The 15475-nt window shown below is 44.3% G+C and overlaps 1 protein-coding gene across 1 annotated transcript; it reads left to right on the top strand.

Moving 5' to 3' along the window:
- The first annotated feature begins 897 nt into the window (after nucleotides 1-897).
- Nucleotides 898-14143, top strand: LOC115073074 (epidermal differentiation-specific protein-like). The gene is made up of 2 exons (XM_029571220.1): nucleotides 898-937; nucleotides 13353-14143. Exon 2 carries the CDS (start codon nucleotides 13392-13394, stop codon nucleotides 13923-13925), a length of 534 nt encoding a protein of 177 aa, XP_029427080.1. The 5' UTR covers nucleotides 898-937; nucleotides 13353-13391; the 3' UTR covers nucleotides 13926-14143.
- Nucleotides 14144-15475: the final 1332 nt, after the last annotated feature.

Here is a 15475-nt window from a genome sequence, read left to right as displayed (position 1 = left end):
TCAAAGTTGAAGATGGCAAGGCCTGAAATGGCCTACTAACCAAGTAGGCCATTGTAACAGGTTTTGGGCTAGAGATGGAGGGCAGCAGAAGGAAAAGTGTTGACAGGTCAGGTAAATGACATAGGGGAAGGGGAGACTTTCTGTTGGATTCAGTATGAACATTTATATGGGCAGCTCACCCAAAATGGAAGAATCTCAGTTAGGCAAACTGGATGGGCTATTTTGGTCTTCATCTGCCATCATTTACTAGATTACTACTGCTTTATAACCCTCTGTTATTCTAGTACCCCCCCCAGCTCTGGCAATGCGCCACATGCTTGCTCCTCAGTACCCCAGTTAATCCAGCAGTGAGGTCAGACTTCCACTGGTGTCTTTGGACCTGTGCTCCCTCCCCTCCGCTCACCCACAGGATCAGTCTTTGGGCTGTGTAACCTGTGCAGCCACACAGGGCATTGCTGCTTTCTCCCTGCCGCACCCGTCCATGTGATGTTTGCAGGCAGGAACGCTTCTGTCTGTAGTGGAAGTGAAGGATAAGCCTGCAGGGAGAAGGGGGGAGGGCAAAACGTGGGGGTAACTGAGTGTGTGCATGTGGGGGGACGATGATGAGTGCACTGTGCAGGAGCCGCCACTGTTGCTAAAGGAAGGGAATACTGTGCCAGAGCTGCCAGTTTCAGTTTTCACGCAGGGTTCCAGCTGGCCCTGGTATTAAAACAGAGATTTCTAAGCATATGATCCCAGGTGTGCTAGCATTAGTAGGAGGAGCCATTCTTGCACTGCTTGTACCCAATCAGGTGATGATGCAAGAGGGAAGGGGGCCAGATCCTGCGGTGCTCCTCCTGGGGGGTAAATGGAACTATATATAGGGAGGCACTGGGAGAGAGAGAACAGGAAGCTGCTGCTGTGGTGAGATTTGTCCCAGCATCTGCAGAATACACAGGTGAGTCTAGTACTGGGGAGCAAGGAATAGAGAGTCCTTAGAGGGGAGGGGGAATTTCAGCACTTGTGTAAGGGAGGGAAGGAGGGAGAGACCTCAGCACAGATGCAGAGAGCAGGAACACAAAGTTTGTGGTAGAAATTCTCTATTTTGGTAATGCGGAAATGGGGTCTTAGGATGGAAGTAGAGCCTTCTTCTTTATGCTGGATCAGGGTAATACAATAATGCAAGGCGGAGCTATTTGTTCGTGCATGTAAGTGCACACAATCCCTTTCCCTTCTACCTCACCCTGTCTCTCCCCTCTAACACAGTAGCATAGTGAATTATGGCTGATAAAGACCAACAAGTACATCCAGTCTGCCCAGCGCTTTTTTTTTTTTTTTTTTTGCTTTTTAATTAGTTTTTTAGGGCAGTAGCAGCTGCCACTCTGTGTAGGCTACTCCCAGGCAGCATTGTAAACTGTAGGTGTAAACAGAAAACTTACCCCATTTCTTCACATCCATTCTCTATCCAGCAGGGATCCTCCATGCTTGTCCCACGCCCTTTTGAATGCCATTACCACCTCTTCCGGGAGGGGCTTGCCATGCATCCACCACTTTCCTGACATTGATCCCAAGTCTTCCCCCTTGCGCTTTCATATTGTGACTCCCTAATTTTACAGCTTCCGTTCCAGTGGAAAGAAGTTTTGTGCATCATTAATTTCTTTCAGGTAGTTGAAGATCTAGATCCTATCTCCCCTGCCTCTTCTTTCCAGGATATACATATTAAAGTCCTTCATGATCATCTCATATGGCTTTCCATGCAGAATGCACATGATTTTGGTGTCTTTTCTCTAGACTGCTTCCATTCTTTCCTTCTCCTTTTTGAGATGAGGTCTCCAGTAGTGAGGTCTCACCAAGGATCTGTATAGAAGCATTATCACCTCCTTTTTCTCTCAACCCCCACCCCAATACATATAACTTATTTGGCTTGCCATACCACAAAGGCATGACTCTGCACTTCTTGGCATTGAATCCTAGGGATGTGAATCGTTTTTTGACGATTTAAAACAATCGTCAGATATATTTTAAATCATCAAAAATCGTTAGAGCCGTGATACAATAGCAATTCCCCCGATTTATCGTCAAAAAATCATAAATTGGGGGAGGGCGGGAAAACCGGCACACCAAAACAACCCTAAAACCCACCCGGACCCTTTAAAACAAATCCCCCACCCTCCCGAACCTCCCCAAAATGTTTTAAATTACCTGGGGTCCAGTGGGGGGGTCCCGGCGCGATCTCCCGCTCTCGGGCCACGGCTGCATTAATAGAAATGGCGCCGGTGGCCCTTTGCCCTTACCATATGACAGGGCAAAGGTAGTGCCGGCGCCATTTTGGTTCCTGTCACCTGACATCACGAGTGCAGGAGATCGCTCCCGGACCCCCGCTGGACCCCCAGGGACTTTTGGCCAGCTTGGGGGGGCCTCCTGACCCCCACAAGACTTGCCAAAAGTCCAGTGGGGGTCCGGGAGCGACCTCCTGCACTCGGGCCATATTGCCAATATTCAAAATTGCGCTGGCGCTACCTTTGCCCTGTCATATGGTAAGGGCAAAGGGCCACCAGCACCATTTCTTTTAACGCAGCCGTGGCCCGAGAGCAGGAGATCGCGCCGGGACCCCCCACTGGACCCCAGGTAATTTAAAACATTTTGGGGGGGGTTCGGGAGGGTGGGGGATTTGTTTTAAAGGGTCAGGGTGGGTTTTAGGGTTGTTTTGGTGTGCCGGTTTTCCCACCCTCCCCCGATTTACGATTTTTTAACAAAAAAAACCATGACGATCAGATTTCCCTCCCCCTCCAGCCAAAATTGATCGTTAAGATGATCGATCACACGATTCACATCCCTATTGAATCCCAACTGCGGAACCTTCAACCACTCTTCCAGCTTCCTTAAGTCACTTCTCATTCTCTCTACTCCTTCAGGCGTGTCCATGCTGTTGCAGATCTTAGTGTCATCTTTAAAAAGATGAATTTGACCTTCTAAACCCTTCACAATAACACTCACAAAGATACTAAACAGAACGGTTTCCAGAACCAATCCTTGAGTCACTCCACTTGTCACTCTTCTTTCTTCAGAATAGGTTTCGTTAACCACTAGTTGCTAACATCTGCCAGTCAGCCAATTTGTGATCCATTCCACTACTTGGTACCAACTTCCAGGCTTCTCATTTTATTTATGAGCCTCCTATGTGGGATGGTATCAAAAGCCTTGCTGAAATCCAAGTAAACCACATCTAGCACTCTTCCTTGATCCAATTCTCTAGTCACCTAACCAAAAAAAATAATCAGATTAGTTTGACAGGACCTTGTAGATAGGTCATTATCCTTTCCTCTAGCAGTCTCTCCATTAATTTTCCCCACCATCGAGGTAAGGCTAGCCAGCTTGTAGTTTTCAGCCTCCTCCCTACTACCACTTTTGTGAAGTGGGACCACAACCGCTTTTCTCCAGTCTTTCGGCACTACTTCCATCTCCAAGGATTTATTGAACAGGTCCTTCAGCTGACCCATCGGAATTTCCTAAGTATCTTGAGATATATCTCATCCTGCCCCATGACCTCGTCCATTTTCATTTTTTCCTAGTTCCACCTAAACACTTTCTCCTGTAAATGGGGATGTATCTACTCCACTCTGTTGCATCCGTCACTGCTCATCGCCCCCACGCCGCCCTCTTTACCTCTGTGGCGACTCCCTCCGGGTCTGATGGACGGTTAGCTGCCGTGGCGTCTTCTGCCGTCTCCCTCCGGCATCCCCGGACCAGCACGACGCTGCAGATCCGCCATGTTGCCTGATGACATAGGGCGCTCACGCGTGTGCACTCCGATTGATGTACCAGCAAGGGCGCGAACCTCGGGGGTGTCCCCCTGGGATGACGTCATCCGCTTCCAATATAAATGGTCTCAGTATTCGCTAATGATTCGAGTTAGCAAGGGGATTGCTGGGGATTGCTTCGGCTTTTCTCCCAAGCTACTCTGCCTCCTCGGACTTACCAGGGGTACCCGCTCCTCGGGGGCCTCGCTCTCTTTTCTCTATTTTCAGATTACAGATAGGAACCGGTACTCGCTCCTCGAGGGCCCATGTTCCTGAATACTCTGAAGATTCTCTACTGCCTGGAAGCTATCATAGATACAGACATTTCTGAGTTACCATCGCTCTCTCAGAGCTTTCCCTGGAACCAGGTACTCGCTCCTCGAGGGTCTAACTCTTTCCAGCTACCTTATGTGAGTTTTGTCATCCAGTTCTGGCTATGAACACAGCATAACCTGTCTACTCACTATCTATAGTTTCTCTACAGCTCAGCAACCCTGGGATCGCTGTTCCAGTTCCTGAGGGACTTCAGCTCTGCCGGGCATATCAGCTCACTACTGCCACCTCTGGTGGTTCTACTATCCTGTCTAATAAAGAACTATCTGTGTCTGTCTCCATACCCAAGATTAGCCAGTGGTCCCTCTCAGGATATCCTCCTGGAGGCGCAGTCATCTGCCATCGGCCCAAGGATCCACCTATCTACATTCCTCTACAGCTGGGTGCCCTCTCCACGCACTCCGCTGGTAACAGATTGCTACTCCTTCCCCATCAGGAGTCTTCAGCTACAGATTCACAACAGATTGCTATTCCGCAGTCTATACCTTAACAGTTTACTACTCCCTCTACAGGAGCTGAGCATATCAGATTGTTAACTCCTCCTACCACAGGAGCAGATTCGTATCAGATTGTTAACTCCTCCCTCCACGGGAGCTGATTCGTAACACACTCACATCCATACTCTTGTTAGCCAGCAACAGTTCTTCTCCAATGTCTTCCTTAGTGGAAAAATGAACCTAAGCATTTGTGCTGTTTCATCATTTTTGTCCATACTTTGCTCCTTGTCTCCTTTCAAGTTTTCTACGCCACCTCTGGTCTTCCTCATTTCTCTGATATATCTGAAAGATGTTTTGTCACCTGTGGCAATCTTTTCTTCCACTCGAGTTTTCGCAGTCCTGATTTCGTTTCTCGGTTCATTTAGCTTCACCAGATATTCTTCTGTGTTCTTTTTAAGTTCCTGTGTACTTTTTGAATGCAGATTTTTCTTTCCTTTATTTCTTAGCCACTACCTTGGAGAACCAGATCAGCTTCCTTTTTTCTCTTACTTTTGCATAAAAGTTTGTTGCCTTTGTTATAGCTCCACTTCACCCATTTCCTTCTAGCCTTCTAGCTCTTCCTCGAGATGTATAACCATTTTACCAAAGTCTCTTGTTTTTGAAATCCAGGACCTTGATGCTCTGCCTCCTGCTTTTGCCCATGTGTGGCTCCACTGCTTTTCTTGCTCTTGACCGCAGGGGAGGAGGCTGCTCCTCCTTCTCCTGAGCATGTGCAGCCCTGCTACTTCATCTGATGACTCCTGCTCTTGACAGCAGGCCTGCATGCTTCTCCTCAGACTGCATACAGGCCTGCTGCTAGGCCTCCAGCTCCTCACTGCCATGTCCGCTGATGCTCCAACATACTTGTGCACCTGCTCCTAACAGAGATAGCATCTCCTCCTTCCAGCATGCGAGCCCACTACACCACTTCCTCTTCTAGGCCCCAGCATGGGTAGGAAAGAGGAAATGCTGCCCCAGAAAGAGTGGTGTTCTAGGCAGCAGCCTGTTTTGCCTAGTGCTTCTGCTTCTCTCTCTCACCTCAGTGCCACGCCTCATCCTCTCTCTCTCTGTCTTCTTCATTTTTCCTGCTCCCCTCATCACTACCCTCTGCTCTGGATCCAACCACTGGCTCCATGTCTCACTTAGCTCCTTCTTGCCACTGATCTCATCCTATGGTTGCCAGCTCCTCGCCCAATAAAAATGCCAACCCCTAACCCTTTCACTCCCTCATCGTTCTTCCCAAAGGGTCTAATACTCCTAACCTGCTATTATGGACCTCTCCCTCCATACCACCTATTAACATCCTTCCCCTTCTCTTGTAAACTGGTGGGTCTCATAAATTGTTGTTAAAGAATCTAAGACTTGTCATCCTGGATCAAGCCCAAACTATCTGGCATATCCCAATAGGAAAGTTTATTCCATAATCGTTCATTCTCAGAAGTAAGCGGTGGAGACATCTAAGTCTATCTGGATAATTATTTCCAGACCTGAACTCCAAAAACTTTTCAAAAAAATATTTTTTAATCCAACTATTCTATGCACCTGCCTAAGAGGTAGGGAAGGACTTTTAAAATAAATAAACCTTAACTCCCAATTACCAGCATCAATTTCCACAGCTTAATTGTGCATCAACTGAAAAAAAAAAAGACGTCCTTTCCATGAGAAGTTGGGATAGCAAGTGAGCCATCAAGTTGAAGAAAGAAATAAAATTTGTTTTAAATCTGCTGCTAGTTTCATGGAGTGTCCCCAAGTCCTAGTACAATGTCAGAGGGTAAGTAACTATTCCCTATTAATCTGCTCCACGCCTCATGATTTTACATATTTCTGCCTCTCTCGGTTTTCTTTTTCTCCAAGCTGCAGTGCTGACCTCTTCAGCCTTTCTTCATAAGGGAGCCCTTCCATCCCCTTTATGATTTTTGTTGCTCTTCTCTACACTTTTTTTTTCCAGTTGTGCTATATATTTTTTCAGAAGAGGCAAGCAGAACTGCATGCAGTACTCAGAGGCATTACACTGTTAGGAATTATTTAGAAAGGAATAGAGAATAAAACTTAACCTTCTATTTACCTTTTAGACCACTGCTGCACACTGAGCCGAGGGTTTCAATGTATTGTCCACAATGACTCCATGATCCTCTTTCTGGGTAACTTCTAATATGGAACCCAGTACTGTGTACAATTAGGATTATTTTTCCCTATGTGCTTTGTCTTCCACTTGTCCACATTGAGGGTAATTTTCAAAAGGATTTGCATGTTTACGCACATAAATGCATTTTAAGTACCTTAGCAGACTTTTGGAAATTGGTGTGATATTATATATATTATATTATATGCTACTTTCATGCGCCTCATTCCTTTTGAAAATTACCCCCTAAATTTTCACCAGCCATTTTGCATGCCCAATTTTCCAGTCTCACAAGATCCTCCTGAAATTGCTCCTAATCAGCTTGTTTTAACATCTTTTAACAATTGTGTCATCTGTATATTTGATCACCTCACTCACCTCCCTTTCCAAATCATTAATAAGTTAAAATAATGGTTCCATTTGGAAAACTGACCATTTAATCATACTTTCCATTTCTTATTTTTTAATCAGTTATCAAACCATAATAGAACATTGCCTCCTATCCCAAGACTTTTTCATTTCTTAAGGAGACTCTCAGGAGAAATGTTATAAAAAACCTAAAAATCCAGATACACTATTCTCCATAGGCTCACTCTTACCCATATGCTTACTTACACTTTAAAAATATTCTAATAGATTAGTAAAGCACAACCTCTTTTTACTAAACCCATGCTGGCGCTTCACCATTAGTCACAGCTATCCATGTGCCAGTAATTCTGTTCCTTAACATTAGCTTTCATCTTTTCACCCGGTAGTGAACATCAAGCTGACTGGTCTGTATTTATTTCATGTTTGGATTTCTAGAACCACCTATCCACATACGGGCTCTAGATAAATATCACAACATATAGCTACAATTAATGTTAAAATTCTCTTACCCTTGCTCGATGTAAACCGATAGATGATATCCATCATGAATGTTGGTATAAAAAAGGTTTAAATAAATAAATATAACATTAAATATAAAATTCACAAGCAATTATAGACATAGAGCAACATTCAATAAGAAAATATATTAAAATAATTAAAAAATTATATAAAAGAAGCTAAGAGATTACTGTGTAATTAATAACACTTAAAGCAGAGGTAAAGACCACTCCCCCTAGAGCCCTTTTAAAAAATTGATATTATATTGGTTCTTCTCCAGTGCTCAGGTACAAAGGCAGATTTTAATGTTACTCGTGACGGGTCTGCAATTGCATATCAGAGTTCCTTAAAAACTCTGGGGCAATTTTCTCTACAGCATCTCTTTCAGCTTCACATGGGGTTTCTGTCAGTTCCTCTGAATCATCACCTACAAAGAATGCTTCTGATATCTCCCTAACATTATGTAAACCGTTATGAGGGTATATTCCGAATGATGGTCTATAAAAATCTATAAATAAATAATAAATCCTCTGCAGTAAAGCCTGAAGCAAGGAATTTTAGCTTTTTTGCTATGGTATTATTGTTCCTTTACCCTCTGGTCATCCAGTGGTCTGACTCCCTCACAAGCCTTTTCTTTTTTATGTACTTGAAAAGTTATTTGTTTTTGCCTCTTTTACAAGTCTTTCTCCAAATTCTCTTCGACCACCTTATTGTTTTCATTTAACTTGCCAGTGCTGATGTGCCTTATTTTCTTCATTAGGACCTGCTTTCCATTGTAAAGGCTGCCTTTTTGGCTTTAGTACCATTTACATATGCTAGCAGTCATTTCGTCTTCTTTCAGATTTTCATAACATGGAACAAATTTTATTTGGGTTTTCAAGATGGCATTTTTAAATATCTCCATGTGTCATGCAGACTTAACTAATTGTTCCTTTTAGTTTCCTTCTATTTTCCTTATTTTATCATAGTCTCCATTTTAAAGTTAAATGCTACTACTATAGTTAACATATTATTTGCCCTCCAGTGATTATTTCAAACTTATTGTATTGTAATCATTTGCCAATCAGCTCTACCATTTATACTTTGTGCCTAAGTCTTGCTCTCCACCGAGAATTAAGATCACAAGAACTTGCCATTTTGGTCAGAACAAGGGTCCATCAAGCTCAGTATCCTGTTTCCAATAGTGGCCAATTTAGGTCACTAGTACCTGGCAAGATCCCAAACAATTCCATGCTGCTATTGTGCAGTGATAAGTAGTGACTATGAAGTGTACTTGGTTAATAAGTTTGACTTCTTCTCCAAACCCAGGTATGCTAACTGCCTTAACCACATCCTCTGATAATGAATTCCAGACAAGGTGTGTTCAGTGAAAAATAATTTTCTATTTGTTTTGGAGAAAATTCATAGAGTGCCCTCCAGTCTTTGTATTTTTTTTTTGTTTAATAAATACACAATCGTTTTACAGTTACCCCTTCTATTCCACTCATGATTTTATAGACCTCTATCATATCCCCCATCAGATGTCTCTTTTCTTTAGCCTTTCCTCATAGGGGAGCTGTTCCATTTCCTTTATCATTTTGGCTGCCCTTCTCTGTGTTTTTTCCACTGCAACTATATCTTTTCTGAGTGATGACCAGAACTGGCTTTCACCATGGCGTGATACAGGCGCATTATGACATTTGCCATTTCATTCTCTATTCCTTTCCTAATAATTCCTAAAATTGTTTGCTTTGACTGCCACTGCACACTGAACTGAGGATTTCAAAATATTGCACACTATGATGCCCAGGTCCTTTTCCTGGGCTAATATAGGACCTAATATTGTGTAACTATAGTGTGGGTTAATTTTCCCATGTGCATCACTTTGCACTTGTTCACATTAAATTTCATCTGCCATTTAAATGACCAGCCTTCCAGTCTCACAAAGATCCTCCAGCAATTTTTCACAATTCACTGGTGATTTATCAACTTGGAATAATTTTATAGCATCTGAAAATGTGATCACTTCACTAAAAAGCACTGGTCCCAGTACAGATCCTTGAGGCACTCCATTGTTTACCCTTCTGCACCTAGAAAACTGACCATTTAGTCCTGCTCTCTGCTTCCTATCTTTTAACCAGTTTGCAATCCACAATAGGACATTGCCTCCCATCTTGTGACTTTTAATTTTCTCAGGAGTCTCTCACAGGGCACTTTGCCAAATGCCCTCTGAAAATGCAAATACACTACATCCACCAGCTCACCATTATTCACATTTATTAACCTCTTCAAAAATGTGTAGCAGATTGGTGAGGCAATATTTCCCTTGTGTAAATCCATACTGGCTGTGTCCCATTAAACCATGGCTTACTATATATTCTGTGATTTTGTTCTTTAGAATAGTTCTACGATTTTTCCCAGCAATGAAGTTAGACTCATTGGTTTATAGTGTCTTGAATTTCCCCTGGAGCCCTTTTTAAAGTTCAGGGTTTACATTGGCCACCCTCCATTTTTTCAGGCACCGCAGACAATCCCAATGATAGGTTACAAATTACCATTAACAATATTGCAGTTTATTTTTTCATTTCTTTCTGAACTCTGGGGTGCATGACATTTGGACCAGGTGATTTACAACTCTTTAGTTTGTCAATTTGCCTTATTATATCTTCCAGCTTCGCAGTGATTTGTATCGGTTCTTCTGAATCATCACCATTGAAAATAGTTTCTGGCGCTGGCATCTCCCCCAAATTCTCTTCAGTAAACACCGAAGCAATGAATTAATTCAGTCTTTCCACAACGGCCTTATCTTCCCCTTTATCCCCTCAGTCACCTAACATCCAACTGACGCCTTCACAGACTTCCTGCTTCAGATATATTTTAAAATGTTTTATTTTGAGTTCATGCCTCTAACACCAACTTCTTTTCAAATTCTCTTTTAGCACACCTTATCAGTGTTTTACATCTAACTTGCCAATGCTTATGATTTTCCTATTTTTCTCAGATGGATCCTTTTTCCAATTTTTTAAAAGAAGTTCTTTTGGCTAAAATAGTCTCTTTTACCTCACCTTTTAACCTTTGGCTTTCCTTCCACTTTTTTAAATGTGTGTAATGCATCTGGACTGGGCTTCTACAATGCTATTTTTAATTAATGTCCATACCTGATGTAAATCATTAACCTTTATAGCTGCACCTTCCAGATTTTTTTCTATTTTCTTCAGTTTATCAAAGTCTCCTCTTTTGAAAGTTTAATGCTAGAATTGCAGATTTACTTAAGTCAAATTTTATCACACTATGATCACTGTTGCTAAGCAGCCCCACTGCCGCTCACACCAAATTCTGTGATCCACTAAGAATTAGGTCTAAAATGGATCCCCCTTTCATCAGTTCCTGGACAAACTATTCCATGTAGCAGTCATTTATTTTGTCTAGAAACTTTATCTCCCTAGAAACTTTACCTCCTGATGATCCTCTCTTTGTTGTGGTTCCGTTGCTGAAGGAGCATGGTGGGGCACCAAAGTGATGCCGGGTGGCACGACACCTAGAGCTGAGGGCGTGGGCAGTCTAGTGATCTCTCTAAATCTTATCACTCACAGGTGTCCTGTTTTGTCAGGACACTCCATAAAAGAAGGCTGAAGATTTCACATTACTTCTTAGAGCTGCAGGTAATTTCCATTAACCAGTTTGTTACTTACCAGCAGGCTGCAGCTTTGGGAGTTCTAGATTACATCTGAGCATGAACTGATTAGGGGGTCTCCACACACACTCCCTCAAGGATTGCAACCCAGTTGGGTTTTCAGGATTTCCACAATGAATATGCATGAGATCTATTTGCCAGCATTGCCTCCACTGTATACAATCAGATTTCATGCATATTCATTGTGGAAATCCTGAAAATCCAATTGGTTAGCAGCCTCTCAGGACCAAATTTGGGGGAACCCCTGCATTGGAGTAATTCAAATACCATGACCTTCACTTTTCCTTCTTGTTCCTCTCACAACCACCTAGGAGCACCACTCCTTCCCTCTTACCCTCACCCATGGTTTTCTACTCCTTCCTTCACATACCCATTCATGAGTCCCCACTCCTTTCTCTCATCACATAGGCCTCCATTCTTTCCTCCCTCACATCCATGAAAACTCCCCTCTCTTCAATGGCATACTAAGGAGGGGTTGAAGAAGTCTGCTCCAGCTGAAGCCAAGAAGGGGGCACCCTCATGCTGCCACCAGTGGGCCCGATTCCACCCAGAGCAGAAGATGGGAGAGATCCGTGCTGCCACCAGTGGGCCCGATTCCACCCAGAGCAGAAGATGGGAGAGATCCGTGCCTGCCACCAGTGCCCGATTCCAACCACAGCAGAAGATGGGAGAGATCCGTGCTGCCACCAGTGGACCCGAGTCCACCCACAGCAGAAGATGGGAGAGATCCGTGCTGCCACCAGTGGACCCGAGTCCACCCACAGCAGAAAGATGGGAGAGATCCTTGCTGCCACCAGTGCCCTGATCCCACCCACAGCAGAAGATGGGAGAGATCCGTGCTGCCACCAGTGTACTCGAGTCCACCCACAGCAGAAGATGGGAGAGATCCGTGCTGCCACCAGTGGACCGAGTCCACCCACAGCAGAAGATGGGAGAGAGATCCGTGCTGGCCACCCAGTGGACCCGATTCCACCCACAGCAGAAGATGGGAGAGATCCGTGCTGCCACCAGTGGACCCGATTCCACCACAGCAGAAGATGGGAGAGATCCGTGCTGCCACCAGTGGTACCCGATTCCACCCACAGCAGAAGATGGAGGAAGAATCCGTGCTGCCCACCAGTGGACCCGATTTCCACCCCCCACCACAGCAGAAGATGGGAACATCCGTTGCCACCAGTGGGCCCGATTCCACCCACAGCAAGATAGATCCGTGCTGCCACCAGTGGACCCGATTCCACCCAGCAGAAGATGGGAGAGATCCGTGCTGCCACCAGTGCCCTGATCCCACCCACAGCAGAAGATGGGAGAGATCCATGCTGCCACCAGTGGACCCGATTCCACCCACAGCAGAAGATGGAGAGATCCGTGCTGCCACCAGTGGACCCGATTCCACCCACAGCAGAAGATAGATCCGTGCTGCCACCAGTGCTTTCTCTATGAATGGGTTGGTGTGTGTGTGAGTGTGTGTGAGAGAGAGAGAGAGAGAGAGAGAGAGAGAGAGAGAGAGAGAAAATAGGAGCCTGCCTGGGTTTTGTGTTTTTATGTGAAGAAAGTTTTGCCACCCCCACTAATCCATGCCAAGCTCAGAGTGACTGGAAATGAAAGGCTTTCATGTGGAGAGTGTAGATTTTTTCCATCCTTATATTAGATTTAATTATTTGGTGTTTGATGTGTTGGGTGGGGGGGGGGGGTTGAAGGGAGTGAGGAAACTGGGGATAGGGTAGAGAGGGAACTGGGGATGTGGTAGGGAGGGAGTGAAACAGGGAGAGGGGGGGGGGTACCCAAGGAAGTAAAAACCCCAGGTGTCAAATACTTTAGGTATGCCACTGCTTCCCTTACCTCTAATTATGGACTTCCACATCCTCCTCCTCTCCTCACCCTCTGCCCATGGACCTTCATTCCTTCCTCCCTCCCCCTCACATATGGACCTTCTTGCCTTATCCAGCAAAAAATGTTAGGGCTGATGATGCAATCAGTTCTGTAATTATTGATCTCTGAAACACTATAACTGCTCATGTTTTATGTAAATGCTATTTTTTTTTAAATACTGAGTACACTGAGAGTGTATGATTATTTCAAACACTTTTCTTATTTCTGCACAGATTTATTAAGGAAGAAAAGCTCTCTCACACCCCTACACAATGAACAGAATCATTGTATTCAGTAAGCCTAACTTCCAGGGCGAGAGTCGGCAATTCAGCACTCATGTTGAAGATCTCTTAAAAACAGATTTTGGCAGTATCATAGGCTCCGCCAAGGTGTGTGGGCAGCCATGGATGGCCTATGAGGAGCCCTACATGATGTTGTTCGTCAAGGTCTTGGAGGAAGGGGAGTACCCCAACCTGAGCCAAATGAAAATCAAGTCCATCCGTATCATCCCGGATGACTTGGAGAACCCGTCTCTTACACTCTTTGAGAATACTAACTTTCAAGGAAAGAGAGTTGTACTCACCAACGAAACCATACTGGCTCATGTGGGCTTCGATAATAAGACATCCTCTCACTATGTCTCAAGAGGAGCCTGGCTCCTGTACATGAATGCAGACATGAAAGGGAGGGTCCTTCTGGCAAGGTCAGGGGAGATTAATTGTGACTACAAAAGCTGCGATTTCAATGAAACTCTTTCCCTTGTAGTTCCTCTGAAGCCGGGCAAACCAGCGCTCTCACTGCCCTGAGTTCCAGCTGCCCTGCTCTCCTTTCCCTGCCAAAGAGGAGAAATCCTCGGATTTCTCTCTCCCTGCTGGAGCTCAAGGTTACAACTCCCCTGCTAGGTCTTCTCTCACCCACGATTCCTCTGGGAACAGAAATTAATGAAGATTTTTGGATTATTTTGGTTTCCTTGATTTTGATTCTGGGTTAATTAAGAATAAAGAAAATGATTAAAACAAATCTAATCTCAGTTTTGCCTATACAGTATTATAAAGTCCCTAGAAAATAACTTTCTACTATAAGTGTCCAGAAAACAAGACTTGGAATCGTGCTGACCTTTTGTAATAATGGATCATACTGATGATGATTTATGAATTGGTCAATAGGTCAGATTACTCTTTTATGCTCCCAAATTACAGGTAAATCTATCCAATTAAAATCTCCCTTCCTACTGACAAAGAGGGCAATTTTAAAAGTTATTGAGCCAGCTAGATCAAAGGGCTTGCAAATTGTCCATGGATGAGCAGATAAAGCTGCAGAGCTTATTTTATTTATTTATTTATTATTATTTTATATACCGACATTCGATCTCAATTCGGGTTACATTCAGGTACTGTAGTATTTCATCAGGTGGCTCTATTTAGTCATTTTTAAAGTGGGCATTCCCAGGGGGGTAAACTACATGTGCAGTATATAATTTAATTTTCAACTAAACCCATGTAGTTTTATGTTCCTCATGCCCCAACTAGCAGGGACAAGGAAAATGGGCAGTTGCTCTTTGAAAGATAGTTGAAGTTATGTAAGTACAAAATAACCCATGCATCATGCCACTAAATGGCTTAGTAAAAATTCCCATCAACATACACACCTTTGAGTCTTCATGGAATATGCAGAAAACTCAACCAATGTTCACAATATTTAAAAAATAGAAATCTTTAATACCAATGCATTGCCTTTCCCCCCAACTCCCACAAAGGTCATGAAAGGGTTGTGTCAGTAAGTATAGGCCATCCTTTCTCATTTTTTAATCTTCCTTGTGCCTCACAATCAGGTCGATACTGTAAGACCGCGGGAGAGCGGACGAACGCCCGCTCTCCCGGCGCGCGCACCGGCCCCTCGCTGGTGCGGGCAATTCAGTATTTAAATGAGGTGACGCGGGAAAAACGGGTAAAAGGAGGCGCTAGGGACACTAGTGCGTCCCTAGCGCCTCCTTTTTGTCAGGAGCGGCGGCTGTCAGCGGGTTTGACAGCGACGCTCAATTTTGCCGGGTCGGTTCTCGAGCCCGCTGACAGCCACGGGCTCGGAAACTGGACGCCGGCAAAATTGAGCGTCCGGTTTTCGGCCCGACAGCCGCGGGCCGAATTCAATTTTTTTTTTTTTTTACTTTTTTTTACTTTTGGGGACCTCCGACTTAATATCGCCATGATATTAAGTCGGAGGGTGCACAGTAAAGCAGTTTTACTGCTTTTCGTGCACTTTCCTGGCGCCGGAAGAAATTAGCGCCGACCCAAAGGTCGGCGCTAATTTCTTAGAGTAAAATGTGCGGCTTGGCTGCACATTTTACTTACTGAATCGC

Source organism: Rhinatrema bivittatum, chromosome 11, assembly GCF_901001135.1.
Source record: "Rhinatrema bivittatum chromosome 11, aRhiBiv1.1, whole genome shotgun sequence".
Lineage (NCBI taxonomy): Eukaryota > Metazoa > Chordata > Amphibia > Gymnophiona > Rhinatrematidae > Rhinatrema > Rhinatrema bivittatum.
The sequence above is the reverse complement of the archived record's forward strand: the minus strand, read 5'-3'. Positions and strand labels throughout refer to the sequence as shown.

Coding starts and splice junctions, on each gene's coding strand:
- LOC115073074 (XM_029571220.1), top strand. CDS start 13,392: ATGAACAGAATCATTGTATTCAGTAAGCCTAACTTCCAGGGCGAGAGT.